The sequence below is a fragment of the Monocercomonoides exilis genome (genome assembly GCF_001643675.1).
Source record: "Monocercomonoides exilis strain PA203 chromosome Unknown scaffold19-1596985, whole genome shotgun sequence".
In the NCBI taxonomy this organism is placed as follows: domain Eukaryota; phylum Preaxostyla; order Oxymonadida; family Polymastigidae; genus Monocercomonoides; species Monocercomonoides exilis.
Window position 1 is genome coordinate 1,266,291 of NW_027150564.1, and position 15,542 is coordinate 1,281,832.

The following is a 15,542-nucleotide window of genomic DNA, read 5'->3' on the forward strand; positions in this document are numbered from 1 at the left end:
AACCTAATTTTTATTGATTTTCATTGAGTGAAAGTATCTAATATTCTGAATATCATTCTTTCTCCTTTTTCACTTTTATTTGAAATGAAAAGCCTTTTTAAAAAGTCAAACAAGAAGATCTTAAATTTTGCGAATAAATGAATAAATACAGAAGAGGAGCAGAAGAAATGTTTTGCAAGAAGAAAAAGACAAATTGAAAATCCAAGAAGTATTTTTAAATTTTAAAAGTGAAAACTCAAGAAAGAAAGAAAGAAAGAAGAAATATTAATTGTTCAAGAACGGAAGAATTTGGATGAAGACAAATTTTTAACTACAATTCAAGATAATGATCTGTGCTTGCTGTTTTTATGTGTTTCAAGTTAAAATGTTTACAAATTTTCTGAATTTTGCTGTTGTTTTTGATATTTCACAAAAAATCGTTGAATTTGAATTTTTTCTTTTTTTCTTTAAAAACCATTAAAACATTCACATTTTGGAAAAAAACAATTTCAAATTTTATTTACATTTGGGAAACACTGAATAATTGCAAGAGGTTTCTTTCTTCATTTTTCTTTCGATTTTCTTTTCTTTTCTTTCTTTTTGATTGAGTGTTAGATGAAATTTCACAAGCTTTTGGTATTATTATTTGAATAACAATAAATCTTTCCAATACAAATTTGAAATGAAAATAATAATGGAACAAATTGAAAGTTCTGTAATTATTCTGTTTTGAAAAGGTTACCACACATCATGATCACTGTTCCACGATGAACCGGTTTGAGATTTCTGAGAATGATCGCTTCTATGGCTTGATGATGGGTATTGCTGATTTCTGTCAGAATAGCCATAAGGGTCTTGACTTTGATAGTATCCTGATTGAGTCGATGATGGAGGATACGAGGCAGCAGATGAAGGATAAGATTGAGAATAGCTGGATGGCTGTTGATAAGACGAAGAATAAGGATAGGGTGGATATGCAGATGAGTATGAAGCTGCAGCAGATTGAGGATAATTTGAATACCCACTCCGAGAATAACTCATCATCTGCCTCTCTCTTTCTCTCTGTTCTGCTCTTGCTGCTTCCCTGCGTCTTTCTTCTTCTCTCCTCTTTTTCTCTTCTTCATCTTTTGCCTTCTCTTCCTTCATCCGCTTTTCCTTGTACGAACTCTTGAAAAATGATATGGCTTCATCAACAGTATTAAATGTTTTCCCCATCATTTTGATTCCTCGAGGAGTTAATTTCATAACTTCTGTTTGAATGGTATCCATAGGAAGATAATAAAATGTGAATTGTCCAGCTTCCCCAGAAGATGATGCACTAATTGCATATGGTATTGTCATTGGTTTTTCCTCTTTCTTTTTGAAAAGTGTGTCTGTAACCTCAGCTGAAATAACCCTTCCGCTATTTCCAGACATGGATGAAGACACATAAGAGCTATGCTTATATATCATTTGCGATAGTGTTACAAGCGGCTTGATCACTTTTGCAGCAACTTGGTTCAGAGAATCCATCACAAGCGAGCCAACAGCCAGATGCTTCCCCACTGCAAATGGATTTGGCTTGTCCTTCTCCATAATTTCAAGATGTGTTGCGGTTCCTCCATCACTTAAAAGAAACGATGCAATTAGTCTGTCCTCAAATCGAAGTGAAGGACGGAATACAAAGCTTCCTGCTTTTCCACCACATTCTTTTGCCAAATATTCTTCGGCCTGCGTTTTATTAAACTGATGATAAGATGGATGATCAACATGACGTTTCTGAAGTGCTTGTTGAATTTCATCTCTTTTCTTCTTTTGATTGATCGCTTGCAACTGAGTAACATCAGTCGACGCAGACGAAAGAGGTGCACTGAATGGCTGTGAGGGTGATTTGCTTGTTGAAGGAAGAACTTTTGCATTCAACAGAGTTGATTCTTGTTGTTGTCTCTTTTCCTTCCATGTATCAAGTGATGCATTGTAATACAAATCTCTTTGAACAGTTCGTGACTTCATTTCTACCATCTCCCGCTTGCACAGAGAAATGCTGCTTCTTTCGAAATCCATAAATGAAATATACATCTTCTGGTGCCTGTTCGGAATAGGCAGCCCTTCTGCTGTCCATCCAGGTTCAATTGGATCCGCAGCCACAGGCCTGCCGCTGTTTCGCGACTGCATTATCATCTGCTGCTTTCTTTTTGCCTCTTCTTTTGCACGCAGTGGATCCATCTTCAAATACGCTGGAAGCCCATTGTCGAACCTGAAGTTGAATCCATTCCCGTTCCGAGTCTCACCCACACACCGCACAAAAACTGCCGAGCCTGGGCGCAAAGTCAGCCTATTCCCTTCAGACGCATTCATCATGTAGAACAACGACATGCTGCTGATTGGTTGCTTCTTGTTTGGAGTTCCTGCCTCACGATAGACTGTCCCGAACTGGCTCTGCATTTCGTTTGCTCCAAATGAAGTTGCAGAAGCAGTCATTGAAGCTGTTTGCAGAGCAGACGAGTGGAAACGGGGATCTACCCAGAGCTGATCATACAGGTCGCTTGCTGGTAGTGAGTTCTTTTTCTGTTTGAGAGCTTGCTCTCTCTTCTGCTTCCTTCTCCTCTTCTCTGCTTCCCTCTGCTCTCTTTCCTCTCTTTTCCTTTCTCTTTCTTCTTCGTCAAGATTTGTATCGTCTTCCTCTGATTCCATTTCATCGTCCATTTCCTCTTCGTCCTCGTCCTCTCTTCCTCGTCCTCCTGCGCCATCTCCTCGCATCGAATTCATCGAGCTGTTTTTGTTCAGAAGTGCAGCCATCATTCGCACGCGACGCGGTCCCATTCCAGCTGCAAACTCAAGCGCCGGCGAAAGATGCGGCTTCAACAGGGTTGCCAGAGGTTGCAGAGAAATCAGCGAGGCGGCACGGCGAAGAGACTGTGAAGTGAAGTTGAGCAGGTTCGGCGTGTCTGCCAGCTGCTGAAGTGGATGAAGAGATAATCTGTTAAGTGCAGAGATTGTTGTGTGGATAGCATTTGCACTGCCTTCGTTGAAGAACTCGCTCTCAGATGATCGCGTCTGCTGGAGTGCCTTAAATTCAGCATCGTTCAAACGAGCATCTGCCAATAAAGCAGCAATCTCGAAGAATGGTGAGATGTAATGTCTTCCCAACGAAACAGCAATCTGCAGGCAAAAAGACGCTGCAAGTGCTTTTGATTGAGATGATTCTTGAACTGCAGAAGGTACTGAAGTGCTTGGTGAGTCTTTCTTGCCAGTGATGTTATTGAATTCCTGTTTTGCTCTGTTTGACCCAACAAATGCTCGCCCAACATTTGCAGTAATCATCTTTACGAGGCATTCCTTTGTCAGTCGTGGAGGAATCGTGAACTGTTTTTTCAAGCCATCAGACGAGCCATCTGAACCCAAACCAGACGAGTAGCCAGAGCGATTGCTTCCATAGCGATCGTTAATCTGCGGCTTGGCATCAATTGGAGTGAGATATGGATAGTCGCTTTCTCGTGGCGCACTGCTTGCGCTTTGACGAGGCTCAGGGCACTCTGCTTTCATCTGCTGGATCATTCGGGTGATGTCGTCCATAATAAACCTCAGCTTGTTGTCGCTTCCAGACACAAGCAACACGTTTGGCGTGTGGCGAAGGAGGAATATGCGCAGTGTGTTGAGTGCAATAAGATATGGCTTGTTCTGAATAGTCTTTGCAATCGGAGTGAGTGCATGGGCGCTGTTTGCGGATGTTGTCGGATTCTGTACAGGAATGCGCTCAGTGATGGCAGACATAAATGCATTTATCTCCTCAAGCGGCGGTCTTCGCCCATTTAGTCCGTTGAGCAGCATGTGCCCCATCGCCTCGCCATTCCGATTCAGAGACACAACAGCAGGTACAGAAGGTGTTGGGTCACATACCAATGAGCAGATGCGGTCGTGTGCATTGCTTTTTCCGTCAGCACTGAGAGACTCCTGTATTTGTGAGTATGGTGCATCCACAAGCTTCATAAACAGAAGATCTCCACAGGCAGATGCAATTGAACGCTTGGAAAGAGAGACGCGCTTGTTGAAAATTTCAGTGAGAAGTGAGGGAAGAATATTGCTCAGGAATGATTTGCAGAGAACAGAGAAGAGAAGAGAAGACCATTCAGAAGAAGGAGATGAAGGAGAAGTTGATTGGGGCTTAGACGAAGAAGCAGATGGCAACGACGCAGAAAATGAATCTGAACTTCCCCAGTCTGAACTGCTTGATTTATTATCTGCTGCTGAAGATGAAACTACAGGCTGATCCCATGAGTCATCAAAAGAAGAAGAGGGAGAAGAAGATACTTCAGAAGGATCGCTTCCCCATCCATCATTTGATGCAGTTGTGGTTGTAGAAGAAGAAGAAGAAGAGCTAGTCTCGCTAATTTCTTTCTCCTTTTTAACATTTTCATTCTCTTCAGCTTTTGCATTCTCCTCTCTTTTTTGTGCAGACTCATCTTTTTCATCCATTCCACTCGATGCCCTCAGCTTTTTGATTACATTCAGCTTCCCTTCGTCAGTTAGTGCCATCACACATTTGATCAGTCCTTCTTGTCTTGCCTTCACAAACAGCGCAAATGTCTCGTCGCTGCAGTCGATGAGGCGAATCGGCTTGCGGTCAAGACACCACAGGCGCGCGTAGAGTGGGTGGAGGGGATCGTCATTCATCAGCATCGACCCTTTCTGTGTGGGGATGACGCTGACTGTCACATGAGGCACGATGGATTCTCTGATCACGTTGCGGATAGACGCGATGCTCGAAAGCCTGCTGACAGCAAGCGACTGAATGGCATCGAGAACACTTTTCTTGTCTTCAAATATCTGCCGGCGCAGCTCATCCACAAGAGCCTCATCGGGACTGCCCACAGAAGGAAACTTACCGTCAGATGGAGTGTAACTGCCCAGCTTGTATTCAGACAGAAACAGATCTGCAACTTCATCTGGCGTAAGGACAGCGTCTGAGCTTTCTTTGCGTTCTGACTGTTTGTTGTCCATTTCAGAGCCAAGCGGACGAGGAGCATCAGCTTCATTAGTATTTTCATCATTGTCAGCTTTGAACTCGCTTTTTGTTGGGAGCGTTGGCTTAATCAGCCTCATGCCCATCTCCACATTCACACCAACATCATTCGCTTTCAGTCCGAGTGTGAATGGATATAGCCCAATGCCCATCTTAACCAGCATTGCAGGTGTTTGTCTGAGAACACTCTCGTTTGAGCCTGTTTTGCCTCCGCGTGGCATGCTGGCTGCTGCACTGCGAGAAGCAACCACACCACGCGAGGCAGACAGCTCCTCCTGCATCTCTCTGAACATCTCATTCACCCTTTCGATGTTCTCAGGCGAATAGCACTGCTTCTCCTGCTCGTTTCCGGCGAAGAAACCAAACGCGCTGTCAGCTCCAGCGCCGGCCTCACTGGATGTTGTCTGAGTGATTGCCGTCTCAATCTCAATTTGGCTGTCGTGCAATTCTGCGTTCTCCTCTGCTTGCACAGCAGCTCTCTGTGCTTTTCGTGCTTTCTCCTTCCACTCCATCACCTGATGAAGCCAGTCCATCGACTCCTTCTCAACCACAGCCAGCAGCTCCTCCCGAATGCACCGCAGCTGCATTTGCACATCGCTTATGCACTCTGCTGTGGACAAGGAGAGATTGTGCTGAAGATAAGATGACAGCTCATTCAACTCAGCGATGATGTCGTGGATGATGTGTGGCTTCTTCAGCGGAGTGAATGACTCAGACGAGGAAGCGGTGGAGGAACTTGTAGAATTATCAGAAGAAGAAGAGGAGGAAGATGACGACGATGAGGAAGAAGAGGTTGATGCTTCTGCATTGGGGTCATTCTTTGCCAAAGGAGACGGTGCACGCTCAACCTTTTCTGCATCTGCCTTTACACCAAGCTTTTCATCTGGCCTGTGTTCAGGATGATAATCTCCGTCTTCCTCGTCATCTTCCATTCCTTCTCCTCTGTTGTATAGCTCTTCCATCGTCATGTTCCCCTTCGCTCCTGTTTTCCTTCCTTCACTCGCTCCTTCTCCACCAAATTGCTGCTCTGAGTCTTCTTTCCTCTCAAACCGTCTGTTCTCTTTGAATGCCAACAGCCGCTCCGCAGTCTCTTTGATCATGTTCAGCGAGCGCACGGCCTTCTGCTTCTGTGCCATCCACAGCACAAACGAGATGTCTGCCCTTTCAATCGCCCACACGTCGACCTCTGCCAAAAAGGGGGCGAACATTGACTTGTGATGCCGGCAAATCAGCGACACCTCCAAATGCTCGTTCAGCATGAGATGCAGAATGTGAGTGACAACATCCACAAATGTGGTGGTAGACGAAGAGGAGGAGGAAGTTGGTGCTGAAGAAGAAGAAGATGATGATGATGATGAGGAGGAGGAGGAGGAGGAAGATGAAGAGGACGAAGTGAAAGATGATGAATTGGATGAAGATGATGAAGAATTCGAAGATTGTGAAATGGAGCTGAGTGAAATGCGTTGTCTGCTTGTGGATGCAGGTGCTGTAGAAGGCAAAAAGAACATAGAAGACGAGTGCGTTGCTGCTGCAGAGCTGGCTGGCGCCACAAGTGTGGAGCGAGTCAGGTCTGTCTCAGGAGGAGGAACGGTGCTGGTGCCAAAGAGATCCTGCCCCAGAGAAGGCTTCTCTTTCCCTCTGCCTGACGAGCGGCTGTCCATGTCTCTGTCATAAGAGCTGCTGCTGCTGGTGCTTCCGCCGCTGCACCCAACAGCCTCAGCTGTCTCGCTGATGCCGACTTTCTCAGCGTCTGCCGGCAGCTCGTGGAGGGTGTCATAGACAGGGTAGGCACAGCCCAGTGTGAAGTAGTTGCGCTCAATCCACTCGGCCTCGTGGCGCAGCTCCTCCGGCCGGATCTCAAAGTGCAGCAGCGCCTCGTCCCACGTCTTCACTGAACCGTCGCGGTTGAGCACAGAGTGCACCACAACAGAAGGAGGGGCAGGGATGTTTGTGGCCACATCGACTGGCTCAGACATGGCGCCTGCCTCTAATGCATCGAGCTCGCTTCTCTCGTTACCGAACAGAAAATAGGTATCGCCCAATGTCTTCACTTCCTCGTTGATCTCTTCTTCCAGCTCTGCCACATCCTGCTTCTCAAATAACTCATCATCGTCATCTTCCTCCTCTTCTTCCTCTTCGACTTCAACATCTTGCTCCAGTTCATGATCATCAAATGTGTGTGCATCCGCTGCTTGGCTTTCATCTTCCTCGTCTGCTGCAGCCTTCACATTCTTCGTGTCCATCAAGTCGGTCCTGGCTTTCTTGTCAGCAACTGTCGCCATCGACTCTGCAATGGGATGCGGCTTCTCATCAGCCTCCACTTGCTTCGCCTCTTCTCTGTCTGCTTCGATGTCTGCCTCTATTTCGACTTCGACTTCTGCTTCTACGCCGTCTTCTTTGCCTTCAGCTGTTTTATTCTCAGCTGATGCATTGGGATTGGCGTTGCTGTTGCTTTTGTCGAAGTCGTCTTCTCCATTCTCATTTATATTATCGTTCTCTTCAAGCTGGTTCTCTTCAGCGCCGTTCACTCCGTTCTCTGTTTTGACACGTGACAGCTCTTTTTCTATTCTCTTCCTGCGCCTTCTTTCTTGTTTCTTTGCTTTCTTCTTTTCTTCCATCCTTTTTGCCTTCCATTCGTTTATTCGGCTTTCTTTCAGCTTGTCCCAATTGTCCAGCGTCTTCTTTTGAACTTCCTCTTTCACTGCCTCAAAACGAGGTCGAAGATGAAGCAGAATCAGTCGCTCAGGAATTCTGAGTGCTTTTATCTTCTCATCTCCTTCTGTCAGATAATGCTCTTCAACAACAGTCGGCTCAAACACTTTCCGCAGAACAGCTCCTGGTTCTTCCTCTTCTTCAACTTCCCCTTCTGAATATAAATATTCTTCCTCCTCCTCATCTTCAAGTTCATCCTGCTCTTCTTCATCAAATTCGCCTTTTACACTATGAGATTTTAACTTTTGTCTTTCTTCTTCCTCAGATCCTGGAATGGCTTCTTTCTTTACAATTGCATCGCCTTCAACTTTTGCCCGTAATCGTTTTTTGCGAAATTGTGGAGCAACAGTCGATTCTAATTTAATTCCTTCAGGAAATAATGATCGAGCAAATGAATCATCATCACCAAACAATTGAAGGGCTTCGTGCCTAAAATCTTCATCTTCATCATCGTAATATTGCCGACGTCGATAAGCAGCAGGATTATACGAAGATTGAGAGGGTAAGCGATCTGAATATGATGTCTTTCGATCATATGTGCCACTTTCGTCCAGATCTTCTTCATTATCATCGTCATCCTCTTCCGCTTCTTCATCTAAATATGAAGAAGATTTGAATCTTTTTTCTCCATGCGGTTGTTTTTGAACTCTTGATTTATCATCAATTTCATCTGTCTCTCTCATTTCTTCCTCGTCATCGTCTTCAAGTTCATCTAGCGCACTTCTTGGTTTTACGTATGAATCATTTTCCGGTTCTGCATCGTTTTGTGCGCTATCAGCTTCAAGTTCTTCTTCGTCCTGATAATCATCGGTTATGTCCTGTTTTTGAATAAAAGGCTTCACATCAATCATAGAAGTTCCTTCATCAATATCATCATCGTCATCACCAGAACGGATGTTACGGACTAATCTTCGAAAAGGTTGGCCCTTGTTTCCAGAATCAGAACTCATGATTGATCACATACCCAAACTTTTAGCTGATAATTTCGCAATAAAAATAAATTCATTTAAAAGACTTTTTGCAAACAAAGAAAAGTTTGTCTTGCTTTGTTAAAGTTAAAATTAAATTTATTTTTTGAATTTTATAAAATTTTCTTTCCTAAAGTGGTGAAATTTGCAATTGGATTTGAAGGGAGTGCAAACAAGCTCGGGGTTGGAATTGTTACAGATGATGGAAAGATATTAGCCAATATTAGAGACACTTACATCACACCACCTGGAACAGGTTTTCTGCCGAGAGAAACAGCTCTTCATCACAATTCACATTTATATGCTCTGACGAAAAAAGCACTTCAAATAGCCAACATCACACCAAAGCAAATTGATTGCATATGCTATACAAAAGGTCCTGGAATTGCAATGCCCCTTATAACAGTTGCAGTGTTCGTGAGAGTTTTGGCACAAGTCTGGAAAAAGCCAATAATTCCTGTGAATCATTGCGTTGCTCGTTTGACTTTTCTTTTAAATTTCTATGAATATAATAATTATGATATAGATATTGAAATGGGTAGATTCGCAACAAAAACAGAAAATCCTGTTGTTCTATATGTTAGTGGAGGAAATACACAAGTGATTGCTTTTGCTCACGGAAAGTTTGAAAAATACAAATTTTTCAAAAGAAATTCATACAAGTTTTTAAATTTTCATCTCTTATTTCTTTTTATACAGATATCGTATTTTTGGAGAGACGATTGACATGGCTGTTGGAAATTGTTTTGATCGATTTGCTCGTGATATTCAACTTTCAAATGATCCTTCACCAGGATACAACATTGAGCAGCTCGCAAAAAAGTTTGCCTTTCTTTTCTTTTCTTTTTTTCTTTAGCACTTTCAAATTTTTAGAGGAAAAAAATACATTCCACTTCCTTATGTTGTAAAAGGGATGGATGTGTCATTTTCTGGAATTCTTTCATATATTGAAAAGGATCTTGACGAAAATTTGGCATCGGGAAAATATACAAAGGAAGATTTATGTTATTCTCTCCAAGAAACAGTATTTTCAATGCTTATCGAAGTAACTGAAAGAGCGATTGCACATGTTGGAGCAACCGATGCATTGATGGTTGGTGGAGTTGCATGTATGACGTTCATTTTTTTTTCCCCTAATTTAATATTGCTCAACTTGTGACATTTTATTCGATTGAAATATTATTAATTTTTTTTAGGTAATGAAAGACTTCATGAAATGATGAAACAGATGATAGAACAGCGTGGAGGGAGAGTATGTGCAATGGATGAACGATATTGCATTGACAACGGAGCAATGATTGCACACACAGGACTACTTGCCTTTCCATTTGGACTTTTTGAAGATGTTGAACAGACCATCACGCGCCAACGCTTCAGGACGGACGAAATGGAGATACCATGGCGAATGGGAGAAATTGGAATTCAAGGAAGTGAAGAGGTTGACAATCCCGAAGCAGCATCGCATTTAATTACTCAAAAAATAGAAAAATGAATTGAAGTCATTAGGTTGCGAGTTTTATTGAAAAATTAGTTAAAGAATAAATACAAAAGCTTACGACTGTAAGATGAAAAAGAGCAAGATTTTTGTTCAGTGCTTTTGAGGATATCTAACGTTATTCTTTTTCGTTTCTGCATAAGCAAAATTTAAAGCATGTTCTAATGTTTTTATCATTTTTTTGTTTGCCAAATTGTCTTCTGAATCTCCATTCACGTTTTGAGGATATCTGTGAGAATGTTCGTAATCTATGTGACGAATATGATGGGGAGCAAATGTTTGCTGCTTTAGTGCATCATTGTTTTCTTCATGTGATGCATCTTTTGGAGTTGTATTCTCAGCATCATCCATTTGTTCTTCAGCAATTTTCAAATTTTGCTCAGCGAGATCTCTTCTTTTCTGGACATATTCATTTTGATTCATCTTTTCGGCATATGTTTTTCTTTGACATTGATTCATATATTCATCAGAATTTTCCTTTGTGGATAAAAAGTTCTTGAAATATCTGGTGACTTTATGAGCAAAATTTTCTGTTTTCTCTTGAACATAATCAAGCACTGGCGCATCTGTTTCCGGAATTCTATTATCATTATTCCAACTAGAAAGTCCATCTGCTATACATTGCATAATAAATACAGCCTGTAAAAATTTCAACAGAGAACAAATAACAAAAGTTTAGCATGCTTTAAAAAAAAAAAGATACTACATACAATCAAAAATAAAATAAAATCCATCTCTTAGCAGAAAAGTGTGCCGCTATGAAAATAAATACAATTCCATATTTTTGATTTCAAAATTCTTCTGCAAAAGTCGCAGGAAAATATCATAAAAAAATTATTATACAACTGAATTCGTCCAATTATATTTTGTGTGTTATAAAAAGTATTATTTGATGAAGTTTTGGAATATGTGGACCAACAACTCGCATAATCAACGTTTGAATAAATACATCATGGGATAGATTTTTTGCTTGAATTTGATTGATCAAATAAGATCAATATAATTTTGCTTTTATTTTTCATGGAAACTCTTTCAAATATTATACGCATTTCAAATGCTTCATACTTAGTGTTTCTGACAAGCAAGAAACCGGTATAGATTTCATATTGATTTTAAAGCACTGTGTTAATTTTTTATTCATTATTTGATTTTTTGCTTCAAGAGATTTGCTTTTCGTGGCAAAATTTGGCTAAACGTTCTTAGAGGATATATACGGTTAAATAATTTTTGTAATTTCTTGAAATTTACCTTTTTTGCATTTTTTCATTCAGAATTTGTGGATCTGTTTTATCGCATAAAGCAAAAATAATACAATTATCGTGTCCTTCATCTTCTCCATTTTTAATAATTGAATCTGTTCTTTCATCTGTTCGACAAGGCAAGTTGCTCGATAAAGACAAATTTTTTGAAAATATCGATGAACAAAATGATGCACAATTGAGCTTTATTGTTGATCACGCCGCTTGCAAATTATCAATAAAACAGAAGGAAATTGTATCCGTATTTCTTATTCAGGTGCATAGAGATCAAATTATCGATTCATTATATCTAAATCAGTTTTCTGTACCAAAATCAATGATAATCGGAATAAAAACAAAAAAAATTATTCCAATTCTTTCGCAGTCAGAATTTTCTGATCAAATTAACTTAGGAAAAAAGAATATGGCTCATTGCGCTAAATCAATCATCGAAGAAACAGAATTGGAAATTCACATGAAAGAATCTGAGCTTGAAGACGCATCTGGGAAAACTGTTGAAAGTGGGAAAATAGTGAATGAAATTTTTGATGGGAAAGAATTAAATCAAACATCAGCAGAAATAATGATGAGCGATGCTTTGAAAGATGATTTTTCAAGCAATTCATCTGTTACGCAAAGTAATAATGACAATGATAGTGATTCAAAAAAAGAACATGAGTTACAAGAGCTCTCAGAACAAGTCACAGGCAAATCGACAGATGGAGCAGACTCTGACATCTCAAAAAAAGAGAACAAAGGAAGTCAAGATGAATTAACAAAAGAAAGCGTAAGAGATGTTGAAGCAGATGAGGGAGTGGACAATATTAATGAAGATCTTATTGTGATTGATGAAAGTGAGGGAAATGATGAAATAAATGATTATGTTATCATTGACGATGATTCAGACGAAATTGAAGTAATCAATAGTGAGACTGGCGTCTATGATCCATTTTCTGAGAGTTTTGAAATGTCTTCAAGCAGCTTTGCAGATGGAGGAGAGGAATTTGGCGATGATGTTCAAATACTTGAGCATCTGTCAGATGGAAAACGGCGTCAAAGCAAAAGCAGGATGCAATCTAATCTGTTGTCTCCTTCTCGTTCTCCGCTTCCTTCATCGTCACCATCACCGTCTCCTTCACCATCACCATCACGCTCTGATATCGATGGCATCCGTTTGGCACTGCTTCGGCAAAAACGACAGCGCATTCCGCAGAAGCTGGAGAAATCTCTGCATCCAACTGGTCTGCAAAATTTCTTCATTGTCGATTCTCCTCCTCCGGACATTGTATCACTGCAGGATATTTCGCCTGCACGAAGCGATGCAGGGGTGCAAATGCCAGAAGAGTGGATCCTTCCAATCGAAACAATTGTGCATCACCTGATTTACACCTCAGCCACGTCAACTGTCCCTGATGTGTCGCAAGCTCCGTTCTTCTCTGAAGAGCAGAGTCTCGCTGCGCTTCCGCCTTTTACTCCAAAGTTGACCACGACCAATTCTGTCCTTCTGATGGGCACAAAAAACGCAGGCAAATCCACGCTGGCACACTTCATTGCGAACAGTCTGCTGAACGTGCTTCCGTTTGTCTTCGTGCTCGATTGTGATGTTGGGCAGCCTCTTTTGACTGCCCCTGGCTTTGTCTCGCTTGTCGCTGTGTTCGAGCCGCTGTTGAATCCACCGTGGATGAATGTGAACCCGCTCCAGCAGAATGACTGCGACAGGATCGGAAACTCGCTAAAATCACTTTTTGAGAAGGCTGCTTCAGAAAAGAATGGAGAAGACTCTGCCAAGTGGAAGGCACTGACTTCGGCTGTTTCTGGAGATTACGGCTGTTTTGTGGTTGATAGCGTCTTTATTGGTGATGTCTCAATGGTGTCAAACCCTCTTTTGTTCGTAAATGCCATCAAGCGGCTTCTGACTACTTACAGACTGCTGTGCCGCAATGATGTCATGCGTTCTGTTCTTAAATCTTCTTCTCCTGCTCCATCTCCGACTCCTTCTCCTGTTTCTCCTTCTGCTTCTCCTGTGGATCGTTTTGAGGCATCTGATGCTAATCCTTCATCAGCATCTGATACCTCTTCCACGGAACAGTCAGCTTCCTCTTCCTCTTCAATCCAAAGAGGCGGAATGAAAGATTGCTATCCGCTCATCATCAACACCCCCGGATGGGTACAAGGAATGGGAATGCACTGCCTGATGTCTATTATTGCAAACGCTTGTCCGATGTTTGTTGTTCAGCTCACCTGGACGCAAGTGAAAAAAGTGAGGCCAGACGACAGACGGACTCCAGTGAAAGGGAATGACAATTTGAGTGATTCTGAGTGGGTGATACAGCAAGTGGATCTGATCAGGAAATTTGCAGCTGAAGAGAAGCTGCCTTTGGTTGGCTGGGAATGGCCTGACCTCGCTGGTTCTAGCAATATTAAGCTGCACTCTTCTGATGAAAAGAAGTCGGCTCAGGATCTGATCCAGATACAGCAGATGCCACTCACCTCGCCTCAAAAGCAGAACTCTGTGCTCCTTCAGCATTATTACTCATCGATGGTACCTCTTCTTCATCGGAGGACAGACAATTTGTATCCGTCGCCTTCTGCTCTGTTGAACTCCTGTTCGATTGTACTTCCTCCAAGACCAGACACACAACCACCGAGGAATCTCACACCAAGTGAAGGAAGGGCGCTCCGGTGGATGAATCTGTTTGGCGGATGGAACCATCTCTGGTTCAAGAACACAACACAGATGGCAGATGAAGAAAGAACAGAAACCAGCAAAAATGCAATGAATGGAATTGGAAAGAAAGGCAACACTGTGCTTGCTGGAGATGCGAACGAATCATCGCTTTCCAATGCCAAAATAAATCCTCAAATAAGCAAAAATGAATCTGAAACATCTGATTCTTCTCAATCTTCTGTTGCATCCAATGATTCTCATATGTCATTTCCTTTGTGTCTTCCTTCTGCTCTTTCATTTGAGCCTCCTTTGCACATTCCCTGCGACAGAACAAATTTGATATGGATGAATCAAACTGATCTGCCTGAGGGTGAAGAGAAGCGATCTGACTTTCTGAAGCGTTCTTTGCCTCTCTCTTTGGTTGTTTTGTCCAGACAAAGGCAAAAAACCGATGATATTGCAGCTGAATGCAATTCTTCTGCCTGTGTTGCTTTGAAGACTCTTTTCAGAGCGTGGAGGGAAGAGTGCAAAGAGACTGTGATTCCAGGAAGCTTTGCACTTTATGATTCAAAAAGCGAACTTCGCTTTATTTTATCCACTTCATCCAATTTGACATCTTCTTCCTCCTCTTCATCTTCACCATCCTCTTCATTTTTCAACACAAGCACGCCACTCTCAGCAAAGGAACTGCATGTTTTGGAGAGTGTTCCCATCACATGCGCAATTGTGCGTGGAGCAGACACAAAATCCAATTCACTTACAGTCACTCTTCCTCTTCTTGACACATTCAGAATGTGTTTAGATACAAGGCTTAACCACACTGATTCTTCATCACTTTCTCTGCCATCTATCTTCAATAACCCATTTCTGCTATGGATGAAAGAGCAAGCCATTTCACTTCGATACGAGCTCTCATCTTCGACTTTCCATTTAGCTCGTCCTTCTCTCCTCAGAGCATATATTGATTCAGCTGCTTCATCAGCCAAGCAAGATGACTCTGGTGCTTCTACAACTTCTTTTACTCAAACTCCTTCTCCTTCTGCTGTATTGTTCACTGACTCCCTAATCAAAAGCGCAATAACTGTTCCTGACCCTCTCTTCATACCAACTGTTAATCCTCCTCTGTCGCAATTACTCAGCCAGCAATTTTCTCCAGAAGCCCAGACCATGTTTGAGGCAATCAACACATCGGCACTTCTGTCAATGAAGTATGTTCTGCCTGATCGTGTTGGAGCTTCCTGGACTGTCGGAGAGAAGGCGATGAGCAGAACATCGAAGCATGGCCAAAGAAGGAGGAACATTAGCGCAGATAAGTTAAAGCACATTGAACAGTAAATTATTATTTTGTGTTGATTTGAAAGTATTTGGAAAAAATAATAAAAATTTTCATTTCATTCAGAATTAACAAAGTTAAACACTTCAGTTTTTCACTTCACAAAAAAAAAAAAAAAAAGAAGATAATCGCAAAAAGACCTTTTCA

General features: G+C 41.8%; 4 protein-coding genes across 4 annotated transcripts; 2 read left to right on the forward strand and 2 right to left on the reverse strand.

Annotated features, from left to right (window-relative positions):
• Positions 1-629: 629 nt before the first annotated feature.
• On the reverse strand, positions 630-8,660 carry MONOS_11492 (putative transcription elongation factor). The gene has a single exon (XM_067864026.1). It carries the CDS (start codon positions 8,641-8,643, stop codon positions 718-720), a length of 7,926 nt encoding a protein of 2,641 aa, XP_067728611.1. The 5' UTR covers positions 8,644-8,660; the 3' UTR covers positions 630-717.
• Positions 8,661-9,051: 391 nt separating this feature from the next.
• MONOS_11493 (putative glycoprotease M22 family protein) lies at positions 9,052-10,153 on the forward strand (the record flags this gene model as incomplete). The annotated part of the gene is made up of 5 exons (XM_067864027.1): positions 9,052-9,139; positions 9,188-9,284; positions 9,361-9,483; positions 9,535-9,770; positions 9,858-10,153. The coding sequence occupies 5 exons, from the start codon at positions 9,052-9,054 to the stop codon at positions 10,151-10,153; spliced, it is 840 nt and encodes a 279-aa protein (XP_067728612.1).
• A 96-nt stretch (positions 10,154-10,249) lies between these two features.
• On the reverse strand, positions 10,250-10,890 carry MONOS_11494 (uncharacterized protein; the record flags this gene model as incomplete). Its single annotated transcript, XM_067864028.1, has 2 exons — positions 10,250-10,795; positions 10,867-10,890. The coding sequence occupies 2 exons, from the start codon at positions 10,888-10,890 to the stop codon at positions 10,250-10,252; spliced, it is 570 nt and encodes a 189-aa protein (XP_067728613.1).
• A 928-nt stretch (positions 10,891-11,818) lies between these two features.
• On the forward strand, positions 11,819-15,531 carry MONOS_11495 (putative polynucleotide 5'-hydroxyl-kinase GRC3/NOL9; the record flags this gene model as incomplete). Its single annotated transcript, XM_067864029.1, has 1 exon — positions 11,819-15,531. One exon carries the CDS (start codon positions 11,819-11,821, stop codon positions 15,395-15,397), a length of 3,579 nt encoding a protein of 1,192 aa, XP_067728614.1. The 3' UTR covers positions 15,398-15,531.
• Between the last annotated feature and the right edge of the window lie 11 nt (positions 15,532-15,542).